General features: G+C 50.3%; 1 protein-coding gene across 2 annotated transcripts in view; it reads left to right on the forward strand.

The window, feature by feature from the left end:
• The window catches only part of LGI4 (leucine rich repeat LGI family member 4), a 23,482-nt gene extending 11,281 nt beyond the window's left edge, over positions 1–12,201 (forward strand). For both annotated transcript variants that reach the window (XM_069078574.1, XM_069078575.1), the window contains 8 exons: positions 304–375; positions 615–686; positions 1,047–1,118; positions 1,355–1,426; positions 2,313–2,482; positions 4,359–4,523; positions 4,731–5,242; positions 9,084–12,201. In XM_069078574.1, coding sequence (XP_068934675.1) covers positions 304–375; positions 615–686; positions 1,047–1,118; positions 1,355–1,426; positions 2,313–2,482; positions 4,359–4,523; positions 4,731–5,242; positions 9,084–9,398 — 1,450 coding nt within the window. In that variant the 3' untranslated portion in view covers positions 9,399–12,201. The remainder of the gene's footprint in view (positions 1–303; positions 376–614; positions 687–1,046; positions 1,119–1,354; positions 1,427–2,312; positions 2,483–4,358; positions 4,524–4,730; positions 5,243–9,083) is intronic.
• The last annotated feature ends 850 nt before the right edge of the window (positions 12,202–13,051 follow it).

A 13,051-nucleotide genomic window follows, 5' to 3' on the forward strand; every position in this document is an offset into this window, starting at 1 on the left:
GGGGGGAGGACGAGGGCTAGGATACCAGAGTCCCTGAAGGAATGAAGACTAGGGGATAGCTGTCTGGGGCTGGGGTGAGGAAGGACCCCAAGATTCATAGAAGGATGGGAAATGAGAGCTAGCTCCTGGTGACTGAGGGTATAGGCCAGGTATAGGCCACCACTTTCTGGTCCCTCAAAGGATGGGGAATACATTCCTCGACCTTTGAGTGGGGTTGGAGGCTTGGGTCCTTATGGTAGCACTTGGAGCAAGGAAGCTTGATTGGCTGAAGGGCTGATCCAGGACACCTCCCCATCCCCTTAGGTCTTTGGTAAGATCTGAAGTGACTCAACTTACCCCTGGCAGCTTCCTGGAAGTCCCCTCCCTGCACCTTCTGTAAGCTGTCTTGGACTCTGGGACAGACAGAAACCAGGCGCGTTGGGAGAGTGGGAAGGAAGGGAGGGGAGTAGTGGGGGCTATTAATGTGTCTTTGGAAAAGGGCCAAAGTGTGTGGGGGAGGGGGAGCTGGGGTCTAGCGGATTGCAGTAGGAGCGGGGAGGAGGTGAATGGGGAACAGAGCCCTCTTCTCCTTAGTCCTGCGCTGGGACCCCCTCAATCCCAAAATTCCTTCACAGTCTCTTCACAGCCAACACTTTCTCTGTGATCGGAGATGATGCTTTTGCTGGCCTCTCCTATCTCCAGTATCTGTGAGTGGGGCCTGTGGGATGAGGGGATGAGGGGGGAGGAAAGAGAAGAAATTGGGGGGTGATGCATGTGCTCTGGGGGAGAACTGAGAACTGGGGAGGCTATTTTCCAATTATTCCTCCCCAGCTCCCTTTACCTTTCAGAGTGGAGGGGTGGGGAGAAGGGGTGGGGAGAGGCTTCCCCCAGTCACTCTCCATGTGACCCCAGGTCGGTCAACTTGCCTTTCTATGCTCTAGTCACCCCAACTTCGAAACAGGAAGGAGGTCTCTGGCCCCACCTGCCTCATGGGAGGAGGTTTCCAGGGGGGCCTGCTGAGGGTCCCTGAGGCTGGGGTTACCCTGGGACCCCCTCTCCTCCTCCAGGTTCATTGAGGACAATCACATCAGTTCCATCTCCAAGAATGCCCTCCGGGGGCTGAGATCCCTTACACACCTGTGAGTGTCCCAGTGGCATCTCCCCTCCCCCAGCAACAACCTGACCTGTCCTAGTCTGTGACACGAAAATTTCCCTGAAGTAATGCCCCCCACCACTCTGGAATTACTTCCACCCCAGGGTCCCCTCCAGTTCTTCCTGGCCTTACCAGCCTCTGCCCCTGCCCCAAGGCCTCATGGGGAGAAAGTGATGGCAAATGTGTGTCTCCAGCCCTCTCGCTTTCTTCTCTGCATCCCAGGAGTTTGGCTAATAACCACCTACAGACCCTGCCCAAGTTCCTGTTCCGAGGACTGGAGACCCTGAGCCATGTGTGAGCCACAGGGAAGAGGAGGGGAGGAGCAGGTTGGGGATGGGAACAGGACCTATAAGTGTCCCCCAACTTCCAGGAATGGGGTATAGGGTAGAGAAAGCTGCTAGTTCCAGAAGGAAGAGTCAGAGGCTGGGGACATGAAAGGAAGAGAGAGAACTATCCACAAAGAGGGGGCCACGGAAAGAATACTGACTTGGGAGTCAATAGGCCACGGTTCAAATCCCACCTTTTCCACTCACTGCCTGTGTGACCTTGGACAAGTCACTTAACTGTAGGATTAGATGCAAGGTCCTTCCAGACTTTGCATCTATGCCCCTATAATCCTAGGCTGCCTTGAAGAAGTGAGTTCATCCATCACTGAGGGAGCTTTAAGGAAAAATGGAAAGACCACTTCTCCATGACATGGTCCAGCTTGGGATAATTATGATCCATTCCCACTTGGAAATTCTGTGACTCTGGAAGTGATAGGTTTGGGGACACAGAAGGAGAGTAGGCCAGAGGTGGACAATTTAAGCACATAGCTAAGTACACCACCAGGCTAGACGAAGGGCTTCAAACCCAGCTTCAGTATTTACTGCCTCTGTGATCTTGGGCCAATCAGTTGAGTTTTCTGGAATGATTTGCTAAAGTCTCTTGCAGTTCTAAATTTTATGAACCTGCCAGGGGTGGGGAACCTGCAGCCTTGAGGCCACGTGTGGCTTTCTAGATCCTTAAATGCAGCCTTTTGCTCTAAGGCCGCACTTAAGGATCTAGAAGGTCACATATGGCCTCAAGACTGCAGGTTCCTCATCCCTGAATCAGAAGTCCCAGATCATCAAGCGTGGAATCCACCTACTGGGAATTGGAGGAATGGGAGGAATTGGATTTCTCTCATTTTCACCACCAGGGATCTTCGGGGAAACCCATTCCTCTGTGACTGCCGACTGTTGTGGCTGGTCCTGTGGCTGCCCCAAGTGAATGCCAGCGTGGGAGCTGGAGCCTGTGCAGGGCCCATGCCATTGGCCAACAGGCAGCTCCAACACCTGGACCCAGACACCTTTCACTGCAGGACTGTGGGTATGGCTTTCCAGGGAGCACAAGGTGCATTGCCGGAGACCATGAAGGAAGGAATGGGGCATGTTCATTCAACAGGCACTAAATGCCCAGTACAAATACCTATTAATGTACACAGTATCTCCTCTGTCAGAATGCAAGGTTGTGAAAGGCATTTCCCTTTTGTAATCCTCATTTCCTGGCACAGTACCTGGCACCTAGTGATCCCTTAAAAATATTTGTTGATTGATCCCTAAGGGAGTGCTGAAGCACTTAGATGTCTCAATGGATAAAGCTGGGCCTGGAGTCAGGGAGACCTGAGTTCAAATCAGGCCTCAGATACTCACTAGCTGTGTGACCCTGGGCAAGGTTTGCCTTACTCCACTGCAGAAGGAAATGGCAAAGCACTTCACTATGGCCAATACTGGTGTGATATGGGCCCTGAGGTCATGAAGAGTCAGACACAGAAAGAACAAGGGCAATGTTATCTTGGCACAGTGGCTAAAGAGCCAGCCTCGGAGGTGGGAAGACCTGAGTTCAAATTTCATCTCTGCTGTATACTGACTCTGTGACCCTGGGCAAATCACTTATGCTCTAAGCAGCTTTTATGCCTGATTTGCAGAACAGATGCCATCTGCAGCGATGGATGGAATTTCCTCAGGATGAGGTCCCTAAACCAATGTTCCCAGCACTCTGTCAAGACCACAAAGAAAAAACCCAACAACTCTGCCCTCAAAACGTTTACGCTCTTTGGAGGAGGGTGGGCTATAGCTTGGGACCTGAGGGGAGCAGAGGCCAAAGGACAGGATACTTAGTTTCTGAAAGGCCCACAGGTCAAGGGGTTAGATATCAGCATCTGTGAAGGGGCTAGGAGCCAGCAGACCAGAGTGGTTATCTAGTTAACCCATTAAGAGCTTACTGTGTCCCAGGTACTGTGTTAGACACTAGGGATAGAAATACAAAGAATGAAACAATTCATACTCATAGCAAGCTTACATGTTCATGAGAGAGATGAATACATATAAAATATACGGAGGGCAAATTTAAAGTTAATAAATATATTTGTATATGTATTATGTATTGTAATATTATATACCTGTCTCTATTATTGTAAAGCGTATCATTAAAAACAAGGCAGTTGGGCCCTAGGAGTTGGGAGAGGAGGGCATCAGAAAAGGCCTCCTGCGGAAGATGGTACTTGCTAGGAAGAGAGAGACCCTGTGAGACAGAGACAAGAAGGGAGTACCTTCCAGGCCTGAGAGACAGCCAGTACAAAGGCATTGGAGTGGGAGATGGAGTGTGGAGAGTGAGGAGGACACGTTGTTTGGCTGGCAGGGTGCATATCAGTGAGGCTGGGGAGCAGAGACTGAGCTTCCCTGGTGCCTGGGCAAAAACTTCTCTCTTTTTTTAACAACTAATTTTTATTTTATTTTTATCAATTACATGTAAACAATTTTTAACATCCTTTTAAAAAAATTTTGAGTTCCATATTCTATCCCTCCCTCCCCCTTCTTTGAGAAGGTAAGCAATTTGATATAGATTATTTGTGTGCAGTCATGCAAAACATTTTCTTATTTGCCGTGTTACAAAAGAAATCCAAGGTGAAAAACACCCAAGAATAATAAAGTTAAAAAAAAAAAAGTCTGCCTCAAGCTGCACTCAGAGTCCATCAGTTCACTCTCTGGAGGCAGATGGCATTTTTCATCCTGAGTCCTTTGGAATTGCATTAGATCATTGTATTGCTGAGAACTGCTAAGTCATTCACAGTTGTTCATCATTCAATAGGGTGTACAATAATCGCTTGGTTCTGTTCATTTCACTTTGCATCAGTTCATGTAAATCTTCCCAAGTTTTTCTGAAAGCAGAGACTAAGCTGACTCCTTCCTTTGCCCTATCCTAGAGCTGTCCTGGTTTCAGACTCTAGGAGAACCAGCGCTGGGCGTGGAAACCTTCTCTTACCTGGGGGAGCCACACGTGGTACTGGCCCAGCCCTTTGCCGGCAGATGCCTCTTTCTGGTCTGGGATTATATGCTGCAGCGTTTCCGACCTGATGAAGAAATCCCGGGTGAGATCCTGATCCCCGACGCCGCCCCTCCTCCTCTCTGGTCCCTTCCCTTGCCATTCCCTCCCTCCTTCCCCGCCCCAGATTCTACCTGCCTGCGCCCCTCATCCTTCCCAGTCACTGCCCTGCCGCTTGTCCCGTGCCCCGATCCCCCCACCCTCACCCCGGGTGCCCCCCGTGACGTGCCCTCCTCGCCTCCCCTCCTGCCAGCGCCGTCGGTGGTAGCCTGTAAGCCCCTGGTGCTAGGTTCTCGGCTCTTCGTGCTGGTGGCCCGGCTGTGGGGGGGATCCCAGCTGTGGTCCCGCCCGAGCCGGGGGCTGCGTCTGTCGCCGTCCCAGGCCCTGGCCCCGGAGCTGCTGCTGAAGCCCAATGATGCGGAGCTGCTGTGGCTGGACGGGGAGCCGTGCTTCGTGGTGGCCGAGGTGTCCAAAGCCGGCCGCACCACCCTGCTGTGCCGCGACGGGCCGGGGCACGGCTTCTACACGCGCCAGAGCCTGCACGCGTGGCACAGAGACACGGACGCCGAGCCCCTGGAGCTGGCCGGGGAGCCGCACCTGCTGCTGGCCTCTGCCTCTCAGCGGCCGGTCCTCTACCGCTGGCAGCGCGGTCGCTTCTCGCGGCGCACCGACGTGCCCGAGGCCGAGGACGTCTATGCCACCCGCCACTTCCAGGTGGGCGGAGACGTGTTCGTCTGCCTGACCCGCTACCTGGGCGACTCCATGGTGAGGACTCCCGGCCGAGAGCCCTGGGGTGGGGGGCTCCGGCCGGTCCTGGCCACTCACTCACCTCACCTACCTTACCTGGCTCTCCAGGGAGGAAAAGGGAGCCGCTTTAGACTCAGGGTGGGACCTGGCCTCCGGAGGGGGAGAGATGGAATCTTGGTCAGACGCTTACCTGACCCTAGACAAGTCACAGCCACTCAGAGTCAGCTTCCCCACCCAGACAATGAGGTGATTGGACAGGACGTCCGAGCCTCAGTTTCCTACCCTGCAAAACAAGTGGCTTGGATTCCATGGCCTCCAATGCCCCTTTCAGCTCTTACTTTATGATTTCAATGTCCTTTCCAGATCAGCATTTTAGGATTAAGAGACCTACTCCTAAAACTCCTTGGCACCAAGCCCCCAGATCTGATTCCCTGCTCCTGAACCTGTCCCTCCTTACTCTGTTCTCATAACCTTCACTCACACTGATGCCCCCAGTCCCATATCTGACCTGGTTACACCACCAACCAAAGAACATTTATTTTTTATCTAATTAATTCATTTTTAGTTTTCAACATTCACTTTCACAAGATTTTGAGTTCCAAATTTTCCCCCATCTCTCCCCTCCCCCACCCCAAGACAGTGTGCATTCTGATTACCCCTTCCCCCAATCTGCCCTCACTTCTATCACCCTCCCCCCCTTCTCTTATCTCCTTCCCTTCTATTTTCCTGTAGGACAAGATAGATGTCTATGCCCCATTGCCTGTATATCTTATTTCTCAGGTGCTTGTAAAAACAATTTTTAGCTTTTGTTTTTAAAACTTTGAGTTCCGAATTCTCTTCTCACCCTCATTGAGAAGGCAAGCCATTCTATATAGGTTTTACATGTGTAGTCATGCAAAACATTTCTGTAACAGGCGTGTCGTGAAAGACTATATTTCCATCCTATCCTGTCCCACTTATTCTATTCTCTCCTTTGACCTGTCCCTTCTCAAAAGCACTTGCTTCTGATTATCCCCACCACCCCCACAATATGCCCTTCCTTCTATCATTGCCCCCCTCTTATCCCCTTCCTCCTTACTTTCCTATAAGGTAAAATAGATTTCCACACCCAATTGAGTGTGTATATTATCCCCTTTTTAAGCCAAATCTGATGAGAATAAGGTTCACTCATTCCCTCTCACCTCCCCCCCTTTTCCCCTCCACTGTAAAAGCTTTTTCTTTCCTCTTTTTTTTTTTTGGAGGGGGAAGGTAGGGCAATTGGAGTTAAGTGACTTGCCCAAAGTCACACTGCTAGTTTTTTGTGTTAAGTGTCTGAGGCCAGATTTGAACTCAGGTTCTTCTGACTCCAGGGCCAGTATTCTATTCACTGTGCCACCTAGCCATCCCTCTTGCCTCTTTTATGGGAGATAATTTACCCCACTCTACCTCTCCCTTTCTCAAGGAGCATTTATTAAGCACCTACTGTGTGCCAAGTACTGAGGATAAAAGACAAAAGGCCCAAGTCTAAATGGGGGAACGGGTAGCATTTATAAACACTGTAAGGTTTGCTAATGCTTTTGCATGTATTTTCTCAACAATCCAGGGAGGATGGTACTTTAGTATCCCCTGGTTACAGATAAGGAAATGGAAGCTAAGAGAGGTTGTTAGAAGGAAGGAAACATTCATTTATTAAGTACCTACTGTGTGCCAAGCACTGTCCCAAGTACTTTAAAAATATTATCTCACTTGATCCTCACAGCAATCTTGGGAGGTGGATTCACTTATTATGCCCATTTTACAGTTGAGGAAACTGAGGTAAATGGGTTAAGTGACTAGCCCAAGGTCACCCAGCTAGTAAGCATCTGAGGAAGGATTGGAACTTGGGTCTTCCTGACTCCAGGCCCAGTGTGGCAGCTATATCTAAATATATACAAAAGAGAAACAATGTGATTTGAAGGAGAAGGTATTAGCAGCTGGAAGGATAGTTGAGCCTTGAAAGAAACTGAAACACAGATAGGGGGAAAAAATGCATTATGGGCCCAGGGGACCACCAGTTAAAAGCCATGGAAGTGGGAGATCAAGGGTTTAAGAGTACCAGTAGGGAAGGCCAGATTGGCTGGACAGAGTGCAGATGGACAGAAGTGGTGTGCAAGGTCTGGACTGGCAGGTTGGGGCCAGCTTGTGAAGGACCTTCTATATCCAACACAGGAATTTGTACTTTATCCTAAAGGTAATAAGAAGTCACTCTGGTTTATTGATGTCATTAGATTTGGGCTTTGGGAAAACCAGCTTGATATCAGTGTAAAAGATGGCGCAGAGATGAGAGAACCTTCGGGTTTGGAATTGGGTGAGTGCCCTTAGCAGTAGAAGGGACAGAAGAATGGCTGAAGGGCTGTGGAGAGGGTGTGGGGAGGTGGGAGGAAGATCAGTTCAGGTTTAGACTTTTATTGAGGGTTGAGTTGAGGGAGGGGTAGAGTGTTGAAGATGGGGCCTGACGGGAGGACGTCATCCTTGACCTCAGGAAACAGCTTGCTGGGGAGGCTGGATTTGGCATGCAAAGCACAAGAAAATGATCTAGGACCTCACCATATGGTGTGAACCAAAGGCTCTCAGAGGGAGGAAAGGGGCCTTGGGGCTGCAGGAAGGGGCATTAGGAGCAGATGGGATATGAGCCAGCCCTGACACAGGAGAAGGGAGCTCCAAGTGGGTTGATAGCACAAACCAAGGCTTGAGGGTAGGAACAGGTTTGGGGGATGGGAAGAGACTGATTTGGATGAAAGTGAAGCTCTAGGAGAAAGAGTCAGAGAGGAAGTCAGGGGCAGAGGGAGAAGGCTCCCCAGTGACAAAGCTTGGCCTCTATCCCGTAGCTGAGAGCCCAGCCTATGGAGCCTGGAATCCCTAATATTCCCTGGGTGACTCTGGGACAGACATCTCACCTCCTGCTCCTCATTTTCCTCCTCTGCAAAATGAGGCGGCTGGACCTCTCAGCTCTTAGTCCTTTAATCCTTTTTGAAAGAGCCTCAGTGAGCTCATCTATAAAATGGGGGATAATAATACTTACTATTCCCTATGATTATCTAGAGTTCTTGAGCAAAATAGTGATTGAGTCAGGAAGATGATCAGAAAAGCCAGTGAAGTATGAATAGGAAACGGAGAGAGATTAGGAGGCTATTATAATAATTTGGATAAGAGGGGCAGCTAGGTGGCACCATAATGGACAGAGCACCAGCCCTAGAGTCAGGAGGATATGAGTTCAAATCCGACCTCAGACACTTACTAGCTGTGTGACCCTGAGCAAGTCTCTTGGCCCTGATTGTCTCTTAAAAACAAACCAAAAAAATCCAGACAAGAGGGGAAGATGGCCTGGGAATCCAGTCTCTAACACTTACTAACTGTGTGACCCTGGGCAAAGGAACAGAAAAAAGAGACATTTTCGAGGAAGGATGGCTAGGCCTTGACCCAGATGAAACTCCTCCAGACCTGTTTGGTTGTTTTCTGTCTGTATCTCTAGCACTGGCAGTCAATCAATCAATGCATGTTTATTTAAGCCTTGCCTATGTGCCTATGTAAACACAAAGGAAAAGTAAAAATGTCCCGTTCCCTCAAGGAGCTTACATTCAATATTTACAGAGTAAATGCAAGGCAGGCTTAGAAGGAAAGGATCAGTACCTGGGGGGCCCCAGAAAAGGCCTTCTAATAGATGACTTGGGAATTAAGTCTTGAAGGAATAGAACCATCTGAGCAGAGGAGAGCAGGATTGGTTAGAACCTTCCCTACCATCTTGGAATGTCACAAATCTCCCCCAACTCTACTCCCAGAGCCCGGAGGGCAGGGGACCCTCTAGGCCTCTGCCTTCCAACCCTGAACTCCATCTTTGCAGGTGATGCGCTGGGATGGTTCCATGTTCCGGCTGCTGCAGGCTCTGCCATCCCGGGGTTCCCTCATCTTCCAGCCATTGCTTATTGCTGGGGACCAGCTAGTCCTCCTGGGTAGCGACTTCACCTATAGCCTGGTGTTCCAATATGAGTCAGACACTGGGCTCCTGAAGCTTCTGCAGGAGCTGGGCCCCCCAGTTCCCTCAGCACCCCGGGCCTTTTCCTTTATCTCTGTAGCTGGCCGAAGGTTTCTCTTCACCGCCAACTTCAAGGGCCCCACCCAAGTTTACCAGCATCTCATCCAGGACCTCAGTGCCTGATCAGGAAGGGCTGGAGGCCTCCTCTCCTTGTACCATATGCCCACTGGGGTTGGAAACTCTTGTGACTGACAGGCAGCACCTCAACAAGGAAAAATCCTGGAGCTAGAAAGCGAGGAGACTTAAGGTGGCTCGACCACATCTAATATACTGAGTGAGTCCATTTGCTTGTTTTGACCCAAGTTTCCTTTCTTGGGAAAAACAAGGGGGTTGAACTAAATGGCCTTTAAGGACCTCCCCCTCCCCCAGTTCTAGCATCCTGTGAGTCTTTGCAAGCTGGGTGAGGATGTGGCTGAGGAGGCATTCTTTGGAGGAGTCAGTGGGGCCTAATAGAGAACGCCATGTTTGAAGAACTCTTGGGTTCCAATCTTTGCTCTGTTATGCAGAGTCTGTTTCTTCATCTATAAAATGGTGTCAGGGAGTTGGACTGGATAATTTCTAAGGACCCTTCTTGCTTTAACTCCTGTCACCCAGAAGTCTATTGGGACCATCCCACCAATCAATCTCAGATTCTGAGCCCATGGCCCAGACAGTGCCCCTGACTCTCCAGGTCACTGAGGGGACTTGACCTCCTGAGAAACCACATACTGAGTCCTGAGCGTCCCAGCGGCTGGAAGCTGCCCCTGACATGGTGGAAACTGGGTAGAGGTGCCAGGATCTGGAGAAATGGCGCGATAAACCAATGTGGCCAACTCTGGGCTTGGAACCAGGAGAGCTGGGTTTCAGTCCTGTTCTTGGCACTAAATTTTGTGATCCTGGGTACAACATTTAACCTCTCCGTGCCTCAGTTGCCACATCTGTAAAATGAGTGTTATCCCACTCGTCCCCTACCTCACAGGGGTGTTGTGAGGAAAGTGCTTTGTAAATCTTCAAGCACAGAAACCTGAGTGGTTATTTTTATATATGGGAAGAGAGGAAACTGGGGCAGAGGCCCAGAAATGTTTCTCTGGTTTGAGTTGAGCGATGGCTGATGTTGAGGGTTTCTAGGTTTTTCTGCTATGAGGGGACTCTGGTGGTTTATGAATGAGAGGAGAAGAGGAAGATGGGTGTTGTGTGTGGATAAGGGGTGATGGGAGGAAGGGATGGAGAGACATATCAGGTAAGGGGAGTAGGACACATGTAGGGAATGAGGGTATTATGTATGAGGGGGTGCTTGGGATCAGGGAACTGAAATGGGGGAGATGGAGTAAGGATGGGGGAAGGAGGAAGAGGGTGTTGAGTGTGTAGAGGCAAGGGGAGGAGGGTGCTGGGTAGGAAGTGAGGGTGGGGAGGGGAGGAGCTGTTACATGGGATGGGAAGTGTTTTATATGAGGGTTACTGTATGGGAAGGGCTGAAAGAGGTGTTGGAGGTTTATTTGTGGGATGGGGGGTTGTGTATAGGGGAGAAGTGTTATATGTAAAGTGGTGGGAAGAAGAGAGGAGAAAGGTATCATGGTCAGGGGCCATGGGAGGGGATATTCTGTTTGTATTTGGAGAGCTAGGGGAGGGTGGGCAACCTGAGACATTCCATCCCCCATTAGACTTATTTTGCTTTGCCCCCCCCATTCCTTCTACAACCAATCCTTAATCACCACTCTCAGGGACATCAAGGTCTTCTAGCAAGTTCTCCTCCTAACCATGACCTCCATGAGCCCTCCTGTAGAGGCCTGAGCCAGAAGCAGGGTACAGTGCATGGAAAAGGTGGGAAAGGGTGGGCATAATTTTGGCTAGGGCTTACTCAGGGCCAAGCGGGCTTGTGTTGTGGCAACTGGTAACTCCAGCTATCCAGAGTCTTAAGGGGAGCAACCTAGGAGCACCAAGAAGAGGGAGGCCAGGGCCTTGCTTAGGGGGTCTCCCCCACACAATAAGGTATGGAGAGCCCTTCCTGGGAGAAGGTACCCTTGGGGCCCTAGGGAGGGTGTCCTCAGGTTCGAGACAAGGAGACGTCCTTGGGGTCTCTGAGGACCCAAGGAGGGTGTTCTAAAGTAGAGGGGACCCTGGGGATGGTATCCTACACTAGAGGGGATCCTAGGGTATTTGGGGTTCCAGGTGGATTATTTTAGGGTCTTTGATGCCTAGAGTAAGCTATGCTGCAATGAAGGGTGTGCTAGGATCTCTGAGACTCCCAGAAAAGGTTTTCTGAGGTCTTTGGGCTTCTTGGAAGGGTATCCTCAGATTTTAGAGCCTAAGGGCAGGTATTATGGAGTATTTGAGGCTGCAGGGGAGGGCATCCCAGATCTTTGGGGCCTTGGGAGAAGATATGGTGGGACTTAAGGGGCTGAGGTAGTATATACTGGGGGTCTTTGGGGTCAGACCTGAGCTCCTATGGGTAGGTTACTCTCAGACCTTAGGTAAGCTTTCCTTACTGGGTTATTGTAGGACTTTTCTAAGCTTCTTTTTAGGGTCTGATGCAAGCCTGCACTAATGGAGTAGGGCCAGCCAGGGCCCAGGATGGACTCTGACTTTATAAACTTGATGGTATTGGGGTTTTCAGGCCACTCTGTCATAGAAAGCAGAAATCAAACATCATCTTCCCAACAAAGGAATTTAAGAGAGAAGGAGTTTATGTGAACCTGAGCAAAAAGAGCTGCCCCACAACCTGGGCCTCATCCCTTTCTGCCGCCGTCCACTCTTTTCTCCTTCTCACCAACCATTTCTAGGACATCTTGTGGTGAAGATCCTGGAATGGCTTACTTCAAAAATACATGTAAAAAAAACCTCTTCCACCTGGGGACATGGCACCCAGAGAGATGATGGGTCAGCATTGAATGAAGGGTGGAGGGCAAAGATGCAGGTGATGTATGGGCAAAGTCAGGGAAAGAAGGAACTGATCTTTCCCTAGGGAAGAAAGAAGTCTGCAGGGTCTGGGGAGGCTGGTGCCAACTTAGCCGTTACTGGCCGGGCCTGCAAGGGGAGGAGAGGAGAAGAGATTAGATCTTTGGGTTTCTGAACTCATTACTTCCCTTTATCTTCTCTGTCTTCCTCACTCCAGATAAACCCTGCTAAACTTGAAATACATATCCTAGCATGGAATTTCTCCTGCCCTGGGGTTTTAGAGAAGGAAAAGGGTGTGGGGATAGGAAAGCAGGTCAGAAATAGTTCCAGCACCTCCCTGCTTCCTTCCAGTCCCCTCAGGCAGGCACCTCCCAAATCACCAAGTTGGAATGGCCCTCTGAATCCAACCCATACCAAAAAGTGATGGTCTGGCCCATCAGGCACCCATTCAATAATGCCAAGGGTTAGAGCATTAGGGATTTTGGCATCCCTTGTGCCATCAACATTTCCCAACAAAAGGGAAACCTCCCTTTAAAGTATTCATTACAGTCAATGTTTCCATGCAGAAGAAATTTAAGAGGATGGACCTGGGGAGCCGCCAGGGTTTGGGCTCCTAGCACTACCACAGGCGGGGGGGGGGGGGGACGAAAGGGGAAGGGCAGAACAGGTAGGAGAATTGGGGCTCCATCTTTCTTACGTGTGCTTCTGGCTGAATTTGCACTTGCATTTGCCACCTGCATGAGCAAGAAGAATGAAAGAGGGTGAAGGGACATGAGCCAGGGAAGGGTCCCTACCCTTGGGCTTCCCAGATCCCCTCTCCCCGATAATTCCCCAGACTCACTCATGAGGACGATGATGCCCACAGCACACAGGATCCCAGCACAAATCAAGCCACCCACTCG

The sequence above is a fragment of the Petaurus breviceps genome, unplaced genomic scaffold, assembly GCF_028583685.1.
Source record: "Petaurus breviceps papuanus isolate PSGF00001 unplaced genomic scaffold, PetGlider_PUasm1.0 91041, whole genome shotgun sequence".
NCBI lineage: Eukaryota > Metazoa > Chordata > Mammalia > Diprotodontia > Petauridae > Petaurus > Petaurus breviceps.